The following is a 25365-nucleotide window of genomic DNA, read 5'->3' as shown; positions in this document are numbered from 1 at the left end:
GAAAAAAAATGTTGGAGGAAAAAATTCAAAAAAACTATTGTCAAACTTATCTAAACCACTTGCTTATTTTATTCAAACACAACTTCAAATGGTATGTATACAAAACTACTGCTTTCTCGTGTCTTGTCATCTGAATCAAAATCTGCAAAGTACTTCCTTATCCAGAAAAACAACATTTTGTGGGATGTATAACAATATTTAATTGACAGTATTCTTGTAAACACAGCTATACCAGACAGGCCACATAAAGAGTACAAATTATTTGCAAATTTAGAAAAGGAAAACAATCGTTAATTTTCTTTAAACTTTGAAAGTATAAAACCTCGACACACCCATATTAATAAATTGATACGTAAAATTCCTATAGTCAATTTTAGTACAACATTAAAAGTTAAAAATGTTTACATATTTAAGTCTTTTGAAAAAGAAAGGTAGTACTCTATAAATAGTAAGGGATGTCCACTAAGCAAAAAAATTTTAAAACCACTCATTTTGAATTTTTTATCCATTTCAGTGTTTGTGTACAATGCAAAAAAAAATTTTTTACCAAACTTTAGTAACTATTTTTTTTTCCCCCCCCCCCCCCCAAAGCCCTTAAATGTTAAAAAGGTCCCTAATATTAATAAAAAAACAGTTTTTAATGCTAAGGTAATGACATTTTGTAACTAAAAATGAAAAAAAGAGAGTTCTACAAGTTTGTTTTTTTTTCTTTCAAGTTCTCCCTTTCTAAAATGAAATTGATACTTTTGATTATTTGATATCCAACTAGACTTACTTTTGAAAAACTTTTTAAATATCATTAAAAACCTATTAAATGTTTAAGTGGCTCTAGAATAGTTATTAAAATTTGTTAAAATTCTTTTCATTGTACACAAACACTACAATGAGAAAAAAATTAAATTTGGGCAGTTTTTAAAGTTTTTGGCATAGTAAATGTCTAATTTTGCATAATGGATATAAAATAGTATAAATTTATTTTATCTGTTTTGCTTTTAATTTTTTTTTTTTAATTTTGTTTGAGAAAACAGGTTTAAAATTGTTTCAAGTGAGAGTAAAATTGTTTCAAATACATTTATAATTTAATTAAATGTTTAATAAATATCTTATTTAAATATTTAATGAATACAATTTATGTATAAAAATATTTTTTATGTTTGTTAAATATGCGACATACACTTTTTTAAAAATGCATTAGTTCATCTGCTATCTAGTAACCAAGAGCGAGACTAGGTTTTTTCAAACCGAGACGAGACCGAGACGAGAAGTTAGTACTTCTCGTGAGACCGAGAACGAGACAAGACGAGAAATTTAACAATTTTTGAAAACAAGTTTATTAAAATCCAAGTAAAAAAACAAAAGTGTAAACATGGTTTTGACAAATAGACACAAATGACATTTGTCAAATGTAAACAACTTTTTCGAATATTAATTCAGAATTTTTTTGCCAAACTTTACCAACAAGACAATGTTTTCTCTGATTAAGATGATTTGTTCTACTCTTTCTGGGTGTAAGTTGTGTCTGGATGATCGAACGACATTTCCACCTGAGCTAAAAACTCTCTCTGATTTAGCTGAACTTGCTGGAATAGCTAAAAGTTTTATAGCTAATGAAGAGAGTTCTGGCAATGTATTTGAATGCAATTTCCACCAATCAAGAATCGGAAAGTCTTTTTTGGCATCAGGAAGATATTCAGATATACTGGCACATTTCGCTCAAAATAGGATTCAGTTCAGATGTTGGCTCTTGTGTTTTAAGTCTGACGTTTAACTTGCGCTTCAGTTTTGAATTAGGGGACAAATCTGCTGAAAGGACTCTGGCAACAGGTTGGCACTCAACATTATCCTTAACCTGTGAGGCTAATCATTCTTTTGTTGTTTTAAATTTTTTGAAGAGCTTTAAGTGAAGTCCGTTTAAAGCAGGATTTAAGTAGGTTGCTGCAGCACTCAATAAGTTTCCAGTGTGGCAAAGAGGAAATCCTTTCTCAATGCAGCTTTTCAAGTTTTTTGCATACAAGACACCGTAGCCATTTTTTCCATCCGTTTCAATAAATTGATCGATTTTGTCATGGATTAAATAAAGAGAATCGACGACAGTGTTAATTGTTGGAATAGACTCAGCCGACCACGTTTCTGTAGCTTCTTTAAGTGGTGCCAAAATTTCTACTGCTCTCTCGATTGATTTCCACTGTGATGCACTGATGGCTTTTTAAGAAAAAATATCTTCATTTGCACATAAGCTGATAATTGCACTCTTTAGATGTAGGACAGAAGCCATGCAATCCAGTTCACTATTCCGTGTCAACAGATTGGCGTAACTGTCTAAAATTGATACCTTGAGGGTCTGATTCTGATTCAAGCAACTCAGCTGCAACTGTTGACTGGTGAGTTAGAGAAGCCAAATCTTTGCATGTTTGCAACGCATCATCCATTCCAGCAGTCATTCCAAATGAGTCTTGAACTGCATATTGCAAAATATGACTGTTGCACAAGTATTGGTCAAAGCTCTTTGACAATTTGACTGCAAGTTTCATGTTTCTTGCCTGGTCGTTCACGCAGTACATTGGCAAATCAGCAGGCAAATTTAGTTCTTTTAAGAAAGAATCTAGCTTTCTTTCAATTAAGATACCTGTGTGTCTGCCTGGGAACTGTTGGACTTGGGGTGTCCAGTGATGTAGTCTCCAATTTTTGTCAATAGCATGAAAATTCCAAGAGATGCAGCTGTCCTAAGCTGTAGCAGATGTAGCAGTCAAAAGGTCAGAAGTAAATGCAGCACTTTTTAGATCTGACGTAATCTCCGTTATTATGCTCTTCGTTCCAGCTTAAACTTCTCTTGACCAAATTGAAAGCTTTCTTGAATATGTTGTTCTGTGATGAAGGCTCAGTTTAGGGTTTGCAACGTCAACTAATTTCTTGAAACCTCTTCCTTCGACTGCTGAAAAAGATGCCAGATCAGTGCAAAAGTAATCCAGCATTGCAGAATCAAACTGTTTTTGAATGGAATTGTCTTTGTCATATTTGGACTTTGTTTCAAGCATTTCGACCATGGTTCGTTGTTTCTTCTTAGGAGGAGGAAGAAGAGAGTCGTCAGTTTTTTCAGAATACTCAACGTAATCTTGGTTGTGTTTTTTTTTGAGGTGACGATGAAGTCCGCTTGTGTTTCCATCTTTTGTTTTCAAAGACTTTTTGCACGCCTTGCATTCAGCACCGTCACTTGTTTTTTGAAAATATCTCCAGATTTTGTTTTTTCTAGGTGACATTTTTGATCGTTGAAATGAGGCAAGAATATTTCTTTTCAATATGAACAATATGTGTGAAGTTGAATTCCACTGGTAAACTAATGAAATTAAGTCGAAAGTGCACCATTTTATACAAAAAGTTTTTGTATTTAAAATATAATTAAAAATATTTGAAATCTAATTAAAAATCTAGTTACAAAACTAGATTTAAAAAAAAAATCTAATTTTGTAACTAGATTTTTTTTTAAAATCTAATTAAAAAATCTAATTAAAATCACGTAGTCAAAATATTAATTAATTAAAAAAACAAATTATTAAGTATTTTGTAAATTATAATAATTTATAATTTGGAAAATAATATAATATTTAAGTCTCGTTCTACTTCTCGCGAGAATTTTCTATTTCTCGTTTCTCACGAGAAGTCCCATTTCTCACGAGAAACGAGAACGAGACGAGATCTCGCTCATGGTTACTATCTAGTTTGTCTGTTTTAGTATGTTGTCACACACAAAGTGGAAATTCCACCCTCATTCCCTACAAAAAAATTATAGTGTAGGGGAGAGTGGGGTATTGGCGAACACCTAAGCGGGAATGCGAATTAAAGACACCAGTTATACAAAATTGATCATATTTATTGCTTATCAATTAGTTTAACTACTCAGTCACAAACCCTCAAAAGCAATTTTTAAAAATCTTATTATAAAAATAAAAATTTAAGGCAAAAATAAAACTCTTGGTGTTCGGAATTACCCTACCTACGTGGGGTAATTCCGAACACATCGGGGGGCAATCACAAACACTGTTGCGTAATAATGAATAAAATGCTAATTGGAATAACTAAGTCTAAAAATTATATTATGCAACAACAACAACAAAATAGGAGTGGCTTTATTGCCATAGAAGCTCCAACAGAGTGTTACTCAAGAAAAAAGTTGCATAAAATTATCAGAAAAAGTTAAAATCAAATCATAATAAACAACATCCGCAGCTTCATTACACTACTGCACGTCTGGAACTGAGCATAGGATCCCTTCTCAGCAGGTAAAAAAAAATTGTCGAATTTATTTTTTTACAATGCTGTTTTGACCATGTTCGGAGTTACCCCGCGTTCGCCATTACCCCACTCTCCCCTACAATTATAATGTAAACTATAAGTATACTATATTATAAAATTTAATATTCTAATTTGTAAACTGCTTTTATTTTTTCTTTACAATATAAGTCTTTTCCTCTTTCATGTAATTCGGTAACAATGTCATACTTCTTTAAATTTTTATAAAGTTTGTTTCGATTTTGGCGTATTTTTTCCTTGCTGCAATTAGTGCTCAAGATTTTTTCAATTCTGTCCTGAACACTGAATACTGTTTGGATAAATGAATGAGTTATATTTGCAGATTGGTGAATGTTTATTGGACACAACCAACATGGATATTCACCCCCTTTTTGTTGACCAATCTCTAATTGACAAGCTGGGGCATCACCATGAAAAAATCTCATGTCATCAAATAATAAAATGGCATCTATACTAATTGGATATTTTAACAACCGATTGTCCTCATTTCTAGTTTTTGTGTACAAAAGTTGGGCATCAGAAGATTGACAACGTGCCAATATATAAAGTTAAGGTTTTTCAACAATTGACTGGACATTAACTTGCTCTTTATATTTTGTAAAATATTCGTCATCTTTCAAATATATGGCTGGGTCATATAAACAGTTAACCATGAATAAAACATAAGCGTGGTTGTTAATTGTAGATCCATCATGCCATAATTGAAGGTGGCGTTTACAACTGAAACTTTTCAATTTTTGTAACAATAACTCTATTGTTGTGTCCATAATATATGAAAATTCATTAATTCTAGTAAATTCAAAAATTATATCTTCTTTTGACATATTTTGAATTTCTTCAGTGCTGTGCAATCTGAAGAACTTTTTATGTTGCTCTGCAAACTTTTTCCTTATTTCAATTAAAGGGATTTTTCTTCCATAAAGCTCAGTTAAGATTTTTTCATACGAATTATCATTATTAACTTTTAATATTTCAAATGATTGTGGAGTTATTAGTTCTCCTATTGTGTAATCTCCAGAGCCTATTTTTGTTTTTTTATTTTGTTTAATTTTTTCATTCGTAGGTTCTGTTGGCATTGACACTTTAGTTCCATTAGTTCTTCGCTTGGATCTTCTTGTAATGGTCTTTCCTTTACCCTTGTAGTCAAACTTTTTTAAATCAATGCCTTTTTTTTGAAGAAATTCTTTAACAACTTGACCACTGTTTGAAGGCAAAGCACCAGCCTTATTTTTCATTTAGAACTTTTGTGATAATTTAGTAAAATTTATATATGTTCCTATTTCATAATTCTCAACTTCAGCAAAACATTCACTGTCCAACCAACTATATGAACCTATACAATTTTTTCCAGTTTTATTTTGCTTTGCACTTGCTCGTTATTTTGCATGCTCAAATGTTTCAAAACTTTGACTTAGTCTCAGTTTTTAAAAAATTAATAATAAATTTTTTTTTAGTTCGAATAAATAATAACCTGTCAACTGCTGTTTCCTGTAAATGTGCGTCTATACTTGATTTAAATGACCTTGCATAACTATTTTTTTGAGCCATAACTACACTTTTTGAAGGTTTAGCTACAAGGGAGCTCTTTGGAATAGATGGCATTAAACACTCAATTGGAGTAAATGGAAATTTTTGTTTAAATTCATTATCAGCCTTTTTTAAAAGAATTTTGGCATCAGCAACCATTTTTGATTTTTCTTCCCCTGACTGATATAGTGTTAATGCTGCTTTTCTTCCATAAGTGATGCATTTTACTGGAAATAATGTTAATAGATGTTTATAGATTTTACTTTTGATACAACCCTTGCAATTTGAAAAAGAGTGCTGGGATTTTTCCGTTTCTCCTAGTTTATGCCAGCTTTTGCTCGAATATGCCAGCTTTTTTTGCTAGAAAGTGCCAGCTTTTGCTCGAAAACGATTCTAATATTGTATTCTTATTTGTTTTACTTGATTTCGCTATAGATTGAATTTGATTTTTAATTTTTGGAAAGTTGCGACGATGAATATCTGATGATACCATGAAGTGCTTGTTAAATATTAAATCGTATCGATCTATTTGCTCTTTCAGTGTTACTCTCGATAAAACAAGCTCGTATGCAACCACTTTGGCAAAACCACATGTTGTTGGATCAATAATAGACATCTCAAATCACAATTTAAAAGTAAATTTGGCAATTTAAAATTAAATGTTGTACACTAAAGATTTATATAAATGCAATATCATATATATTATTTTATATAATATTACATGTAAAATTACATATAAGATTATATATGATATTTTAAAACTAATAATATTCACATAAATAATCGCACATAACAAAAATAAAATATAGATTTCAAAAAACTTTTTTGTAAAAAATATTTTGTTTTGAAATTTGAAATATTTCCCGCAATATCTATAAAACAGTTCCGAAACGAACGACTCAAATAATTAGATAATCAATTTACCGAAAATTATAGCCGAGCATAAGCGGAAATATAAAACAACCGAGACTGTTTTTCTATACATTTGTCTTTGGCGCAGCCAAACCATAAATAATTTATAAAATTGTATTACTTTTTAGTGAACACGACTGAAAACTGTGCACAAAAAGTACGTGACAAACGTTATCACTTGTATTATAAAAAACAAAGTTTTATTATTGTAAAACAAAAAAAAAAGATGGTTTTTATTTAATTTTTGAGCTCTATGTTAATTTAAGACTTTGTCACGATGTAATTGTATGGCTCAAAGCTCAACGGATATTCTGAAGCAAAATTTAGCCGAAAACGAGCGCTAATCTCTGTGCGCGGACATGTTTTGTAGTAAATATTGGCTACTTTCTAGCGCCTCTCCTATCTCGTAGATTTTCAGGCATAACGGTACAATTATGCCTGAAGTCTTGTATCTCGGCTAAAAATTATTTTTATTCAAAAAAGTTTTTTAATAAAATATTTTAAATGATTATGCTTTATTAATGTAAAAAATAAAATAAAAATTCAGAAACACCAAAATACATGAAAAAGGACCAAATTCCATCTATAAGTATGCGAAAAACAAAATTTGCGTATTTTCTTAAGCGATACAACGACATAAAATTTATATTGAACTATTGCTAATTTGCTTTATTAATAAAAAGTTTATATTTTTTAGACAGTATTTTTTATCCTCTTTATGAATCTGGTTTTAAAAACGTATCTGTAATTAAAATTTTTGAATAGTATTAATTTCAGTAAAATGACTTTTGTGAGGCATATCGGGACAATAAGTTATTTATATAATTGACTATATTACTACCATTTTGTGAGGCTGTTTACTGTTTGATGATTTTATTTTTAATCTAAAATATTATTTTCCTTGTTTAGAAAAGCAATATTTGTAATAAATTCAAAGAAATTCTTTTTTTTATAACTTAACCTGGGATATTTAAGTTTGCTCTACATTGGCTATTTATGTTGCCAAATATTATCAGGATATTATTTGTGTGATTTACATGATCCATAATATTTTTTGTTTGATTTTAAATTTAGTAGTAGTTACCAATTTAATAATGTATAGGTTAGAGTAGAGCGGAGGTATTTTATAAATAAACACAAAACTTTTATTTTATTTTTTTTTTGCAGTGTATGGGTGTAGTTTCTATGGGTATGTGACTTTTTTTGAGGGTAATGTCTGAACATATTTAAACGATAGATAGCCTTAATTTTTTATCATTTTTAAAACAATTAACAAATGACTGCTGCTTTTTAACTGTCCCGTTTTGCCCTACCCACTTGCAAAATGTAAAAATTTTGTTAGTTTTGTTACTTTGATTATTGTAGCTTTTTTTAGATTTTTTTTTTTGTTTTTTTATTATCTTACATCAATGAATTTTAGAAAATTTATAAAAAACAGTGTTAACTATAATTAGTTTACCCGCAGCATTTGTTTCTCAAGTGTTCCTATATGTCCCACTCTAACTTATGTATCAATCTGTTATATTCACATGATTTATACTTATAATAACGATATATTTATATTTGTATGTATAATTTACATGTATATACTTTAATGCACGTAAAAATGTGTGTATATCCATATCATATATAGCCACAATAGGCCTTTTTCGTTGGTACATCGCGAATATATATATATACATACATATATATATATATATATATATATATATATATATATATATATATATATATATATATATATATATATATATATATATATATATATATATATATATATATATATATTATATATATATATATATATATATATATATATATATATATATATATATATATATATATATATATATACATACATATATATATATATATATATATATATATATATATATATATATATATATATACATATATATATATATATATATATATATATATATATATATATATATATATATATATATATATATATATATATATATATATATATATGTATATATATATATATGTATATATATATATATATATATATATATTAAAATCAGAAAAAGTGTACTATTAAAATCTAAAAAAGCAAAGTATTAAAATAAATAATCAAATTTAATCTTAGTATCATTAAGAATCGACATATTAATCATAATAACTAAGAAAAAATTATCGATTTTTGAATATTGTAAACTCTTTTTTTACTCTTACTTGGTTCATTCATGGATGAACAATGAGATATTTCTATGTATGATTTACATGACAAAGCACGGATGAATCGTGGTTTGAAGGCTGTGAACAAAGGTGTGAGTAAGAGAAAATTAGCTATAACACTTGGCTTCAAAAGATCAACTTTCATCGGCAGAAGTAACAGCAAGAATACTAAAAAAAACAGCAAACCAACTAAGTTATGCAACAACATCGAGGACACTTTAGTAAAAATTTTAATATTTATGAGTAATATTAGTTTTAGTTTGACTAGAATTGATATACACTCTCAAAATCAAATGTGTTTTGATGCGGCGAAGTTACACTTGCCTGGTATTACTCATTTATTAGACTTCATTGTGATAACCTATCGCTTAGAACTTCAAATAATATGCTGTCAAACGTGCACTCATGTGTCGACTCTGCCAGGCACGATTGATCAATGGTATTTATTAAAATTATATGTTTATATATAAATGCATTTTATTGTAAATTGTTTTTTTACTTAAAAAAATGAGCAATTTTTGAAGGGTAAAATTCAATTTATTTGCAATATTTACAAATTGTCCTTTTTTTGGAACAATTTGTAAACATTGTAAATTACTTAACTTAAAGCATTTTAATGACCTACTTTCTAACTTTTACAAATTATTTAATCGCTTGCACAAGTTTTGGATATGTAGAATATACATGGATTTGCAACTAAGCCATTCCACACTATTAATTGTAATTGTAATAAGATGAATTTGGCCTTCAATGGGATCAAGGCAAATTTAAGGCAGTGTTTCAAAAAAGTCCAAAATGGCATAAGAAGCTTTGCAGTAGCAACGAAAAGGCTTTAGTCACAATTCTCATTTGCTGTGATGCTTTTGGGACATTCTTGCCTGTTCATGTTTTATTCCAAAGCCAAAGGTAATAATATTTATGATGAATTTGGGTATTTATTTTAAGAAGCATTTAAAACAGATGTGCAAAGAATCCGGAAAATTCCGCATTTTACAAACTACCTTTATTTAATTATTTGAATTTTTAGATTGATGGCTCCTAACTCAGGACGGTTTATCTATAGTGTCACGCAATCTGGCTGGATGGAAGGATCTGCTTTGCTAGATAGTTTGAAAAGACATTTGCTCCACGTTGCCGGAAGCTTGAAGGTTCCAAATTCCTTTTTCAAGACAACCATGCTACACATGTAACGTTGGAACTAATTCACTTAGCAAAAGTGAAGAGTGTTATCATTTTTTAAGCTACCCGCTCATACATCTCACGTGCTACAGCCACTCAACGTAGCGTATTCAGGACAGTGAAATGTAATATAACACTTCTTCGAACTCATTAATACAAAGAGCTTCTTTAACGTGCCGCACAACTGCTTGTGAATATTTAAAGACGTGAATTTTAAATGCTTTACATGCTGATATACCCAAAATTTTTGTATCAAAGCTAAATTTTCCAAATAGTAACATGCATCTCATGAAAAGTTGCATAAGACTTCTGAAGAATTTATTTTTCATTATTTATGACGTTAAGTTTGTGATGCGTTATAAGGATTTATACAGCAGCCCAACTTATGAGATGGTATTGAAAGTTCGGTCAACGTAAATGTTAAACTCTTCAAAAATTAAATTAAATAAACAATTTATATAATTTATTATCTCAAGATATTGGAATTTAGTCAATATAAAAGAATTAATATGAATGCTGCATACGGATACCAATTAATTATAAACACTACATTTTTTGTTGCATGGTATATACCCATAAAATTTTAGAGACCCTTTAGTATTAGAAAAGGGACTTATAATAAATACCTGTTTTTTAAAATTAAAATAGTTTGTTGTCATCAACAGCAAAAAAGCTCCCCCTTACACCTCCAAGACTGTTATAGTAGTCAATATTACATCACAGTGGCAAGGTTGGTTGATAAAATTTGCTTTATCAACCAACCTCACCTCTGTGTATTAAAAAAAACTTTTTAATTTTATTTGCAAACAAACTAATATTTACATCAAGTAAGAAAAAAATCGTAAAAATTTTAAAACTTTGATCAATATTTTCGGCAAAATCAGCAAAAACGAGTACCATTTGTTGAAAAGTCGTACAAACCTTTTACCTATTAAGTCAAGAAAATCTTGTTTCTTTGAAAAAAAAATTATCTATACATACTGTACTAGGGAATAAACGAAAAAAAAAAAAATTAAATTAATAAAGCTAAAACTTGTTTTTGATTAATTTTTGTGAACATTTTGTTAAAAGATGTTCTTTTTTCGATTTTTTTTTTTTTTTTTTTTTGCATTTTAGTAAAACAGTCACATAAACGTACTACAAGATAAAAAACTTAGCTTATCTTTTAGAGAATACTATTAGGAACATTTCCTGAACTTTTCAAGTAAATTGATGAATTTTTGGCCGAGTTATGATGTTTGAAGTGAAGAAAAAAAAGAAAATTCAAAATGTCATTTAAATCATTTAAAAAAATAAACAATCGTTAAAAAGCTGAGTATTCCATTCTAGTTGAAAAGTAGTCAACCAAACCAGAGACGGATCTAAACACCGTCAAGTGCTGCAACTGATGGGGTAAAAAAATATATATATAAACATTGACATAATGACGTCTACCATCTGACCAAATATTAGACTGCCAAACTTTTTATTTTTGTTAGAAAATGTATTTTGAAAAAATGCCGTTTTAACTATGCTTTGCAAAGGATAAAAAAATAATTTTACAAAACTTTCTAATGTAAATGATACTTTGCAGGGAATGAGAAAATTGGAAAAGCTAATTTGGTTCCTCGCTACTTAAAGTTGCAATCTGTTTAAAAATAAACTTTGCAGTGTAAACTATACCTTGCAGTATCTGCAGCAGTTATTTGATTGGTTGCAAATGTACGCCGTTGTACCAGGATTTAAATAAAGCATTCTCAAAAAAGTATACGGTTGTTAAATCATAATAAGTAAGTACAAAATAAAAACGCTTTTTGAATTTTGACATCAAATCATGGCTGAAATTTGATTGAAATGTTTTAAAAAGATTTGAAATTGATTTGTTTATTCGTAACAGTGTTTTACCAATTCGAAGCAAAATTAGCATAATCTTTGTTTCTTTTTTTTTAAATATATATATATATATATATATATATATATATATATATATATATATATATATATATATATATATATATATATATATATATATATATATATATATATATATATATATATATCTATATTTTTTCAGATTACTGAAAACTGGCCAAAATTAATTGAGTAAGGCTATGTCAGAGCCGTAACCACCGGAGGGGCCAGGGGGCATAGGCCCCCCAATTTTTTTTTCAATTGAATAAAACCCCCCCCCCCCCCCCCCCCCCCCATATTAAAATTGTGGTTACGGCTTTGTATGTTCTTAACTGTTTTTTAATTTTTACAATATTTACGAATCGTATTAGTTAAAATGCTAAAAGCAACTTTATGATTGGTTAACTTAGTTTTGAATTGTGTTCGCATTAAGGTGGTAGACTGCTAAAAAAAAATTTTTAAAATCTGACATTATTCCAATTGATTTTCTCATTTTAAACACGATAAATAGGATTAAAAAAAAAAAAAATTTTTTTTTTTTTTCCTCTTTCTAATTTTTGGGCAAATTTAAGTGTTTTTAGGCCTAAAAAGTGCTAAGTTCTTGGAAAAGATATCTCAAAAAGTAAAATATATCAAGTCTCAAAATTTTACAGTTGTGTACCTTTTAAGTAGATAAATGTCCTGAGATAAACAAAAAATTTGAATCTTTTTCAATTTCGATGCACCATAAGCTTTTTCTATGCGTCTAAATTTAGGCCAAATTCCTGACCCCAAAACAGCCCAAAAAATTTAATTTTAATTTTTATCCAAAATTTCTTTATCTCAGGACATAAAGCTCATAAAAATGAACATCTGTACAAAATTTCAAATCAATTGGACAAATACAGCTCCCGCAATCTTATCCAGAATATGAAAAACTTTACAACAGAGAAAAATGCAAATAAAACTTTATATTTTGAAAATACAAATTTATTAACAATTGAAACCAGTTTAAAACCCACCCCCCCATTTTCATATAATGTTCCTTATTCATAATTTTGATTATCTTAAATCAACTTCCTTTTTGATCTAAGCTTTTTTCTTTGTTTTTTAAACTTTTCAGATGATTTTATGTCCATAAGCTTTTCACGTAGCACATCACTATTTTGAAAACCGTTTTTAGTAAAATGTCCTGGTAAAATTCCTAAACTGTGAAGAACATCTATCATACCAGTTTTACCATCATTAAACTGTATGACAGCAGATGCAACACTAATTTCAAGTGTTGACCTACCCACGTACACATTTTTTGGGCATTTTGTCCAAATTACATTATTGAGCGATTCATTTGCATTCTGTGTTTCTCCATCAAGACATCTTTTTAATAACTTGTTTGCACCAAGATCTTTGTGTGAAAAAATAGGTTTTATAATTTCACAAACAGCTTCTGGAATGTTTATACTGTTTTTATAAGTCAAAGTTTGATTAATCTTGTCCCTTTGATATTTACACCACGAATCGCTAGTACGAGGACAATACTTATGGCGTTCTTCATCGCTGCTGCTTTCAGAACAGTGATGAATTAGTCCTGCTATGGATTTTTTCATGCCATACAAATTCCCTTTGTTTTGTTGTATACTCATTCCATAATAGTTTTGCAATGTATTAATGACTTTATCTGTCATCCTTCCTTTTCCAGTAAGTCTTTTACCATCTTTTAAAACTTTTCCCTTGTACAATACTTTAAGAGAGCGTAAACGAGACCCAACTCTTTTTTGAACATGACTGACACATTCACTTTTTTCAATTTTATACCCTGGGTAAACATTATTACTTTCTATATTTTGGTAAGACTTACTGTTACCATCACCACAGTATTTTGTATAACGCAGTTTGTTAAAAACAGTTGATCGTTTAAATATTTGCAATGCCCCAATAGCTTCCGTTGCACCTGCACTACCTTTGTGATTAATTGGGCAAATATGTGATTCTACCCAGTCATTGTATCCCGGTATACCTTTGTTTCTCTGCCAATATTGGCAACTTTTACAATCCTTTAAGAGAGTTTGAGTGTCAACACACTTCCCATTACTAATAGCTGTAACAACACCGTTCAGCGAGGAAAAACCGCGTCGCTGCCACGTTCCATCAACACTTACAGTAACATTTTTTATATCAGGGTCACCAATAGTAGACTCACTTGTACGTTGTGCTTGTGCAGCTGCTCGCTTCATTGAATCTTGGGCAACTTTGATATAAGACGAATGCAATTTATAGACAATGTTATTGTATGTTTTTTTTTGCATTGGTGGTGGACTGTTTATTATGTTACAAAAACTTTCCATTGCAGCATAACCTTTTCCAATTTCTCTGAAAGCTACACACATTCTGATATTAATGTCAAACGATTTCATGCCTTGTGTTTCATTATCACTGTTTTTTTCAATTTTTTTTGAGGTAAAAAACTCATTTTGCCATTGACATTTTTTTGCAGTGCAAGACAAAACAAGTTGATGTGAAAATCCTTTCTTTCTTGATAAATCATTATTCAATTTTATTAAAGATTGGCATTTTGGACAAGAACCAACAAGATTTAAAATTGAACTCAAGACATCAGAATTAAATATAATGTAACATTCAGGATTACTATCTTGACTAATACTTGGAGTATCAGAAGTAGGTAAATTTAACTTTTCAGCATATGCTGATTTGCTTGAAGAAGTTTTTTGTTAGAGATGTATTATTTGATGTATTACTTGAACTTGAAGTAGTATATTCAGAAGTCAAGTGAATTTTATTCGCAAGTAATCTATAACATTTACGTTTTTTGCTTTTAGACTTATTTCTTCTTTCTGCAGAACCCATGTTGATAGTATGCACTTTTAACGAGTTAATATATAGTAATAAACCAATTCAACAACGTTGTTCTTTCACACCATGTCATTTAAACATAGAAAAACAAAAAACAAAGAAGTAGCTATTGGTTTGAGTGCTTAGATTTTGTAAAATTTAGTTAAAATTGCCTTATTTTGACGTTGCTATGAGCGTTGCTAGGGGAAGCAAAATCACCCTACTAAGTTTAAACTGTTTTTTTAGGCCTTTTTATGTTTTTTTGTAAAATAATATGTATGTTTTTAAAAACAGCAATAGTTAAAGTTTTTAACTAATCAACTTTTGAAAAACTACTTTTTTCAATGTTTTTTAGCAGTCTACCACCTTAAGACAAGTAAAACTAAGATATGGTTTACTTTTTGCAATTGCAAAAATTGCAGAGACAAAACCATATATACCCCCTCCCTCCTCCCCCTTTAACTTTTTTTTTGTTTGCACAGCGGACATAGTTACGCCACTTACAACATGGTATATGGCGTTAGTTTTTTTTGACGGAGTAAACTAAAAACCTGCGTCCGCCCCTGCAATCTAACATCATTTGATCTACTTACTGAACAACAAAAATAGTCATTTAAAAAATAACTTTAAGAGTTTAAACTTTATTATTATTCTCATTGTAATAGGAAAAACCCGATTGTAGCTAAGGCGTTGCTAAGGACTCATTAGTTTATGTATGTTACTAAAAACTTAAATGTCACAATAAATATATAAAACTAAAGTAAAACTTTTTTTAAACATCTAAAATAAAATTTTCTATTAAATAAGATAATAATATATCTTTTTTTCATCCATTTTTTTGTTGTTGTGAAAAACCACCTTATTTTATCCTTTACTTTATCTAAAAAAGACGTTTAAAATAAAGGGGGAAACGGTAGGCATATTTTGAAACCCTATACAGACTCAGAATAGGCAGAGATATGCGCAATCTGATTCGCTGATTTTGAAAGAGAGGCATTTTGCGCGTATGTTTAAATCAAAACAAATGTCAAAAAATGTCAAAAAACATATTGAATAATAAAAGTGAATTTGAGTAATTTCATAAAAAACCAAATAATAATAGCAAAAAAAATTATGATTTTTCTATCCAATTTTGTGCAATATAGTACTAATACTTATACAAACCCTCACAACTCAAAACATCCGTAATTTTCAAAATTTTTTCTTAAAAATAAAGATTTCAAAAAAAAAGTTTGTTTTTTTAATTGTTTTTATAATTCTAAGATATAAAAAAGACAACCATTGTAACAAACTATAAACCAGATGGTGAAACTTGACTATGCTGTGATTCTCATACAATAGATTTTTTAAAACAGTTTTAAAATTTATCTACTAATATCAATAGACTATAATTAACTTGGTATAATTTTTTTCAAATTAAGTTCCCATTTATCCAATCATTTAGCAAGAAAAGTATTTTGAAACAATAGCCTAATTTCTTTTTAGAACTTTACACTTATTACTCCCATATATAAATTATATACAACACTAAATAAATTTGAGAATATTGCTTATTGGTTGTTATAGCTAGCCCAGATGATTTGCAACACTCTTAAATTAAAAGCAATTGTAAGCAAGAGCAAATTTAGATATCCTTTGGTAATGTATAGTAATAAAAGATCACAAAGCACTGTAAGCTATTAGAAAAAATCTATAACCTGATGTCCACAAGTGTGCTTTGATATAGGAAACTGATTACTGAAAAGCAATAACTCTCAACTTACCACACCTTTATGAAAAACTAAGTGTAAAAAGGTAGAAACAAGAAAGACTGCAAACATGCAAGTTCATGTTGTTGTTTATTTCAATTTCAAAACTCAATACATTTTTGTTGATATATAGCTTTTAACCTGAACAAAATACTCATTATTGTATTCTATAATTAATATAAAATGTGTATCCTTTAATAGCAACTGATGGTAAATAATATTAAATAAAGCAGCAAACTTTGATAAATTTTACATAGCTAATAATTTATTTTACATTATATACTCTAGAAGAAAAAGAAAATATGTCTGCTCTAAAAAAATTAGAAAAAAATTTTTAAATAAAATGTACTCCATATTTACAAATTTTATTTATAGTTTTATTATATAATTTTTAATATAACCAATAAAAACAAGTGTTCTTTTTTCAAATTTCAGTGAATATCTCTTGTTTATTAATATAAAAACAGAGATGCGTTATGTTTTATTTTGATGTAATATTAACAATTTTTTTGAAAACTTGCTTCTTCAAATGTAAAAGCTAATTTTGATGAAGTTATTTTTATTACAAAAATTGCTATAATTCACCTTTATTTGGGTAAATTTTTTGAGTTTAATACTCAGTAAAGTTTTAATGTTCAGTGAAAAAACAAATACCACTTTTTTTGTTAAATTTTCCAATAGATTATTATCCAATTTATTATTCAAATTATTTCCATTAGATTAATATCTAATTTTCATCCTATATAATATATAAAGAAAATTATTGATGTACGCCTTATCAGCCTTCTTAAAATTTAGGTTGAATAGTAACTTCTTCACGGTTCGTAGATTTATATGGAGCATGTAAGCTAGTTTGGCAAAACATTTGTAAAAATTTTCTTTTTCCAAAATTTTAAATGTTAAACTGTTTATAATTAACAAGTTGGTATAAAGATGCAGTAACGAGCTTAGAACAACCTCTACCTCAGCTTAAAATTTATACTTTGCATATTTTAAGTACTTTACCAGTAGTCTGGTGCAATTGCATATAAACTTTGTATCGAACATGCTTTATAGAACACGGACATTATATTTGATAAGAAACACATTTAGAAATCTTGCAAAATTGCACACATGCAAATTCAAGTGAAATATTTCAAGAGTTTATACATACAAAACACATTTAAATAATAGCAAAAATATTCATAGCATGATGACTTATTTTTTTCTTTTTTTGATAATTTTCTTTTCTTTTTTTTAATACTCTTTTTTCATTAAAACGATTGATTTTAACCGCTTAGTTTAGTTTTTTAAATCATTTTTTTTTCAATTACTGCAATACAAAAAATGCTACAATCATTTGCCATAATCCACTTTTATTTATGCCATAATCCACTTTTATTTGGTTAACTTATTTGACTTCAATACTTTTTCTTGCTTTTAATGTCAGTGTTTATATGTAACTGTACAAAAATTACTGTTTTGTAGACAAACATAAATATCACTTCTTTTGTTAAATTTTCAAATATTTTATAACTTAATGCAGCCTGCCAAAATTTTTTATAAATTTTAAAAAAGTTTTTAATGGTTTAACACGATGTTTTATTAAAGTTACTTAATAAAAAATATATCAGCCTCCTCCAAACTATGGTTGAAACAAAGCATGAAAACAAAATCTCCTCAGAGCTCATATATTGACATGGAACATGTAAACTAGTTTTGCAATTAGTACAAATTTTCTTTTTTAAAAAACTCTAATTTTCAACTCTTTATAATAAACATGTAAATCAGTTTATAAATAAAGTTCTTCACCAGTAGTCACATAAAACTGCATATAAACTTTGTATGCAAAAGTGCTTCACTATTAGTCTCGTACAACATACTTATATAAACTATGTATTTGAGAATGCTTTAAAGCCAAGGGCATATTTTATGAGAAACACATTTGTATATTTTTTCAAATTTACTTCAACACATTTTTTTTTTTCCGTTTCTTAAAATTAAACAATAGATAAAATCTTCATCACCAAGATAAACTTTATTGAAATTTTTACGAGTGAAAATTCTCTTGTAAAAATAGATTTTGATACATTTTAAATACTCTGAAGAGTACTAAAATAAAATGAATTTCCTGTGTTGATAGTAACACATGACTTGTATTGATAAACTTAGTATATCATTACTTTGAAATTTATTTCAAAAATCTGTTTGTTTTGATTTTCATTATATTTTTCAACAAAATCGCACTTGCCTCTCTTTCAAAATCAGCGAATCAGATTGCTCATTTTTCTGGCTATTCTGAGCCTGTATAGGGTTTCAAAATATGCAAACGGTAGAGCCCATAAAAACATTACTGAAAAAAGAAAATCTAATAATAAATTATTGCACTAAATTTAAAAATATAACTTTAATTACATACAAAAATGGTTTTTTTTTAAATTATACTTAAACAAAATACCCTCCTTTTTTAAAAATACAAAATTTGTATTTTTAGAAAAGGAAGATTTTTTGGGAATTTGGATTTAAAATTTTGATGAGTTATCTGAAAATGAAAAAATGTAATCCTGTCGTTTCCATTAGAGTCTTCATGCGTAATCACTATTTTGATTTTGATTTGTTTTTTTACATAGACTTTAATTTCAAACACACTGACATGCACAGCTTAAATATATCAGCCTTTACACCCACATCAAATTGTGAGGAGTAATATTTTACGTGTTTTCAACATCCGAAAACTAGTTATTACATAGGGTATTATGAGCACCTGAGCATCTTATGCACCTTAAGCATCATGAGCACTTTAAGTAAAAAATGGAATATTTTCAAAACTCATAATGATAGATCCAAAAATTTTGAGAATATGCAATTTTTAGGGATCACTACTCATGATCCAATTAGATATTTGGATCATGAGTAATTGATTAATTTGGATCATGAGTATCTAACTAATCCAATTAGATATTTTGGCAGCCAAATATTTTCTTAAAAACACAGAGGTTTTAAAAAAGTAGCAATAATACTCATATTACCCAGACCACTTGGTATTCTGAGTACTTTATATTAGCTCAAAAAAATAACATTAAGTAAAAAATACCAACGTGACAATAAGAACTAATTTGTGGAATAAAATAATTCGTTACTTACACAACTTATCATTAAAGAACAAATTTTAAAACACTTTTTATTGAAACAATACTACTATGTTTTACGCATTAAAAAAAAATAAGTTCGTCATTTTTTTAATTGTTTTAACTCAAACCATTAAAACATAAAATTACAAATTTTTTGATTTTAAATTACAGAAAGATATTTAGTATTAGTAAAATATTAAAAATTTTTGCTATGTTTTCATTAAAAAAGCAATTAAAACCACTGAAATTTTAGGACTTTAAATTAGGGGATTTTTATAAAAAACGCTGCATACGGATTTCTAGCTAACATTTTTTTCCAACAAAAACCAAACTTAAACAATATTTTTGAAGTTTAGTTTTTCATGGAAAAAAAAAATTATAAAAATTATAATTATAAAAATTTATAAAAATTTCGCGCCACAGATATATTCATGCGTGATGATAATATTTTAAAAAAGCAAAGAATTTAATAGCGTTTTAATTAAATGAGAGCCACTAATTACTGCAAATAAATTTACGCTTATTATACTGGTTTCTCTTATCACCACCTAAAGTTAATTCAAAAAATACAAAAAGTTTCATTCAAAATAGTTGATTCAAAAAATTCAAAAAATACAAAGCAACTTTATCTTTACTGCTTACATCTTTGAAATCTTTTAGTATGCTCATATTACCAAGGTGCACATATTTCCCTAATCTACCCTAATTTCCCTAATTTACCCTAAAACTATTTTTTAAGTAATAAAATAGTTATTAAAACAAATTATTTAAACTGATTGTTTTTGTCTAGGGCAAGTTACTCTAAATCTAAAAAATTTTAAAAAATAGTTAATTATTTTGGATGTTGAACATTTGTTTGTTCTAACAATAAAGATATACTTACTATAAAAGTGTTGAGCAAATACATGGTATCTTTTTTTTATTACAATATTTTTAATAACAGATATGCTCGTTGAACGAAAAGTTGAACACTTTCTTACTTTTATAAAAGTTTTGTGGTTAATTTTGTATATGTACAAGTTAAAAATGCAACGCTATACAGCACCTCTTGAATTATAAATGTACTTGAGTTCACTTTTGCACTTTTGTTCTATTTTTTTTTTCGATACATATATATAAGTTACCACTCTCATTTTGTTTTAATTTATACTTTTTTGGAAGAGTTTTTTTGATTTAAGATTTTAATTTTTAATTTTTATCCAACCAATCAAAATCATCAAAATAGCAACGAACCAATTGGCAACTAATCAAAAATATAGAATAAAATAGTTAGAACTAGTAAGTTAACGACTGTTTTTAGTTTTTGCATTTTCGAAGATCAAAAATTTGAAAATTTTTGATATTTTGAAAACTGATTTATGATACATTTGCCTTGAATCCAGTTCATTATATTGAATCCAGTTCATTATACTGAATCCAGTTCATTATGTTGAATCCTGTTCATTATGTTGAATCCAGTTCATTATATTGAATACAGTTCATTATGATCAATACAGTTTATTATATACAATGCAACAGTCAGCAGCAACTTTTTTAAAATTTATGAATGTCAAAGAAGTTGAATGTTTTTTTTTTTTTTGTATAACTGCATATTGTTGATAGTAAACGCATATTTTTAAATCGGCCATCTATTTGGGACATGCATTTGTCAAAATATTTAAAAAGCAAATGTTTTAATTCATGACTTATGAACAAAAGTTCCTTTTTTTGTTGGTTCAAGTAATAGCTTTCTTTTGGGCCATAACCAGAGTAGGAGTAAATACAATAAACAGAGTTAGTAGTGAAAAGGTTTAAATTTTTTTTACGTTCGCTAACATGAAAAACTCATTGGATATCGGAGTTTGATGATTGAGCCTATCTTAGAAAAGATTGAATATAGTGTAATGAATTTATATTCAAATATAAAAAGAATAATAATACTTGAATAATTTTCAGTTTTTCCTGCCTGAACGTTGTCTTAAATTTTTCTTATTTTCTCAATAATTAGTCGAAATTTCAAACGCGAATTCAACAAAAGAGTGCATTTTATTGCGGCTTGGTTTTTATATTGAAATTAATTAGTGTATAAAGCAAAATAAAGTTTGAAACACTGTGGTATCAGGTCTAAAATTCTTTTTATAGTTAATTTTAAAAGCAAAAGCTGATTGTTTTCACTTATAGTCTTATACGCAAATAAAGATTTATTTTTTTTTGCAAGATTTTATGCATATTTTTATTAGATATAAAAGGTTCCCCAAATATCAATAGTTTTAGAAAAACATATTTTTGTACTTAAACCCTTAGTTCTATAAAATTATAGTACGCAGTACCCTAATGTCAGTTACCCAGTACCCTAATGCCACTAATATATATGTCTGAGAGTGTGAAAAAAAAGTTTTTATAAAGATAACTAATAATTTTAATTTAGGATTTTTTTGCCATTTTTCACTTTTCTGAGACATAATGCTTTGTTGGACAGTAAATTTATCTTCATCACTTTTAACGTATCACTTTTTATATCTTAACTGTAGCTAATATGTAACATGCATTCCATAAACTAACCCATGTAACTAAAGCATGTAAAGTAGAAAACTATAAATTTCTTTTTAAACAGCTACATATTTTACTACATCATCATTTTAGCACTCGCACCACATATGAAAGTTTTTGTTAAAAACGTCAGTCAAGGTATTGCGTACTTCCATCTACCATGGAGAGTAAAACATTTTTTGACAAATAAACTTTATTGGTTGGGAATAAAGGGTGATTGATGTCGCGGATTTTGGTTAATAATATTTGCTGTCACTTACTCTCAATGGAAGAAATAAAATGTTCGTCGCTAATGTTAGCAAGAAACCGCGATGTTGTTGAACACATTTTTGAGTGGGTTAACAAGATGAATTTAAATAACTTTAATAAGTTAGAAAGACTCATTAAATGATATTTTTAGATAGTAGACAAAGACCACTAAATATTGTTGCACGCATATTTGCCATTAACAAGTAACTGCAACTGTTAATTTTTTTTTTATCTGATTAACTGTTATGAAATGTATATATTGAGCAAATCATTTTTTTGTTGACAAAATAAACTTTTGTATCTTAATTTGGTCAAAGTAATACAAACCCCTTGAAACTCAGCAATATTGAATTGTTAACCTCAATAATTATAGGGAAGCCGCAGGCCATATTTACGCACACGTAAGATATATTAAACAATAGACAAAATATTGCGGTATCGGTTAATATTGAGGTATCTGGTTGTGAGCAAAAATGTTTGGCTTCATATTAAAAAGAACTAATATTAAATATTTGCATAATTTAACCATAGTTCATCTATAAAACTAAATTAAAAAATTACAAAATCTAATATATATTAATAATCTTTTTAATTTTATTAATTTACATAATCTAATATATTACTAATAAATTACTTTTTATAACTTTATCAATTATAAAGTAATATAAATAAAATTTTTGTTGTTTTACAAGTATAATTATCCATCATTTTCTGCGAATCCTCAAAAGCTGATCACAAATAGTTTAACAGAAATTTATAGAAAGCTAATGATAGTAAGAAAGGCTAAGGAACGTCATTTCTAAAAAAAAAATTTATCAATTACAATTTTATTTAATATAGCAAAACGCACCAAGATATATATAAAAATATATAAAAAATTTAACGGTGAAGAGAAAAAACGAAAGACCAAGAAATCTAAAAACTCCACATCAAAACTATAAAAAATCTAAATACTAGACTAATGACATGTTGTTGTACCAAACTAAACCAACTTATTTTGTAGCGGACCCAGCAAACATTATCTAATATGTTAGAACATTACTAAAAAAAAATTGCATTTTTTTTTATCTACTAATTTTAATTAATCATTTAAACCCTTAAAAAGAGCAACATTTATAACGAAGAAGCTTTAAAAGATGTATTATTTTGTGATTTATATGACCGCCTATTAGTAAAAATACTCATAAATAAAGTTAATAAATTAATAATATTGATAACATTTTAAAAAATATATCTTTAAAATTATCAAGCATAACTTTAATTTAAGTTATAATTTAGAATTTATAGTTATTTAAAAAAATAAAGTGAAAATTTAGGTGATTATTTTATTTAAAGTTTTGAGAAACTTTTTGTTACTGCGTTTTTGAGTTTTGATATGGTTCGAAAAATATAATATTAATAAGGTGTATTAATAAAAATAAAGTATCAATGTATTAATATTAATACATAGATACTTTTGTTATTTTCAAACCATATCAAAACTCAAAAACGTAGTAACAAAAAGTTTCAAACTTAAAATAAAAAAATTACCTTAATAACATATGAATTGTCCGAACCGTGATTTTCAATCTTTTGAAATTTAAATTTTTATATATTTTTAATTACTTTTTGGTAAAAACAATCGACAAAAAGATTTGGCATGCGCTTGTGATTCTTATTTGTGTTCATTTCTGTTAAGATGACTAGCTTAATTTAATTTTTGATCAAACTAATTCTAGGATAGTCACTCACAGTTGGTACACTGAAAGTTTAAATGAAGTAATGAAAATTTGATTTCAAAACACTTAATTCATTACAAATTTCATATATTTTAAACTAGTTAAAAATGGTTCAGACTTAACTTTTTGTCTGCATAAATTAAAACCTTTAGATTAACAAAGCAAAGCATCATCATTAAAATATATTACGTAATACTAGAGTGCCTGTGGAGATTTTAAGCATTTAAGCAATCCATATTTTTCCTCTAAAAGTATGTTTACATTTTACAAATTTAAAAATCCATTTACCTTATAGAATGCAACTCAACGCTAAAATTAGCAACCACTTTAGAATTTTGGTAAAGTTTGGAGATCTAAAATTAAAAATAATTAATAAACATTTTAGAACTTTCGTAAATGTTAGAGATCTTAAGTAAAAAGTAATTAAATTTTTGCTAGAACTAGATTAAAAATACAAGTCCTTCTTTTTTTCAACTGTATTGAAATAAATAACTGTTTTGAAATTAATAACACGTGGCAGCCGATTGGAGTACATCACAAACGCGAAAACTTCAAAAAAAAAAACATGACAAACTTTTTCATTCTTTTTCAACTCTTTCATTCTTTCAAGACTTGGATTGACTTTCTCTGCTTCACGGGTATTCATAAGTGACTTTCTCTGCTTCACGGATTACTTTGTATAACTCTTTTTTACTTTGTAGAATTCAATGCAGAATTCTTTGTAGAACTACTTATAAAATTCTTTGTAGAACTTTTTATAGAACTCTTTGAAGAATTTTTATAGAATTCTTTATAGATTTCTTTGTAGAATTCTTTTCGAATTCTTTGTAAATAAATATTTAATAATAATAATTAGAATACAAATATACAGCACAAAACAAAACAAAAAACAAAAACAAAAAAAGATTTTAGTGTAGATATTTACTTGAGTTTCCACAAACAAAGAAACTTTATTCTGTTTCTAAGCTTTTTAGATCATTGCAATTTTTATTGCATATAAAAAAAAAAAGGTTTTCCATCAAATTTTATTTTGTTTTGGACCTAACTTCAACACGTTATTGAATTAAAACAAATTAAAAAAAAAATCAAAATAAGTTCATACAACCTACTCATCCTACGTAGCAATTAAGTTTTTTTCTTTAGTTTGTAAGTACTTAGATTAGT

The 25365-nt window shown here is 27.5% G+C and overlaps 2 protein-coding genes across 4 annotated transcripts in view; both read right to left on the bottom strand.

Annotated features, from left to right (window-relative positions):
* LOC136080209 (uncharacterized) overlaps positions 1–20846 on the bottom strand; it is a 90321-nt gene extending 69475 nt beyond the window's left edge. Inside the window, exon 1 of the mRNA XM_065796823.1 lies at positions 20589–20846. Coding sequence (XP_065652895.1) covers positions 20589–20612 — 24 coding nt within the window. The 5' untranslated portion in view covers positions 20613–20846. The remainder of the gene's footprint in view (positions 1–20588) is intronic.
* Positions 20847–23095: 2249 nt separating this feature from the next.
* LOC136080628 (coadhesin-like) overlaps positions 23096–25365 on the bottom strand; it is a 102340-nt gene continuing 100070 nt past the window's right edge. The window contains exons 13-14 of one of the 3 annotated variants that reach the window (XM_065797527.1): positions 24490–24554; positions 23096–23282 (exon numbers count right to left, since the gene is read on the bottom strand). In XM_065797527.1, coding sequence (XP_065653599.1) covers positions 23267–23282; positions 24490–24554 — 81 coding nt within the window. In that variant the 3' untranslated portion in view covers positions 23096–23266. The remainder of the gene's footprint in view (positions 23283–24489; positions 24555–25365) is intronic. The other 2 variants (XM_065797526.1, XM_065797528.1) reach the window with 2 other exon arrangements.

This window comes from Hydra vulgaris, chromosome 05 (assembly GCF_038396675.1).
Source record: "Hydra vulgaris chromosome 05, alternate assembly HydraT2T_AEP".
In the NCBI taxonomy this organism is placed as follows: Eukaryota; Metazoa; Cnidaria; class Hydrozoa; order Anthoathecata; family Hydridae; genus Hydra; species Hydra vulgaris.
This window is presented reverse-complemented; position numbering and strand designations above follow the sequence as displayed.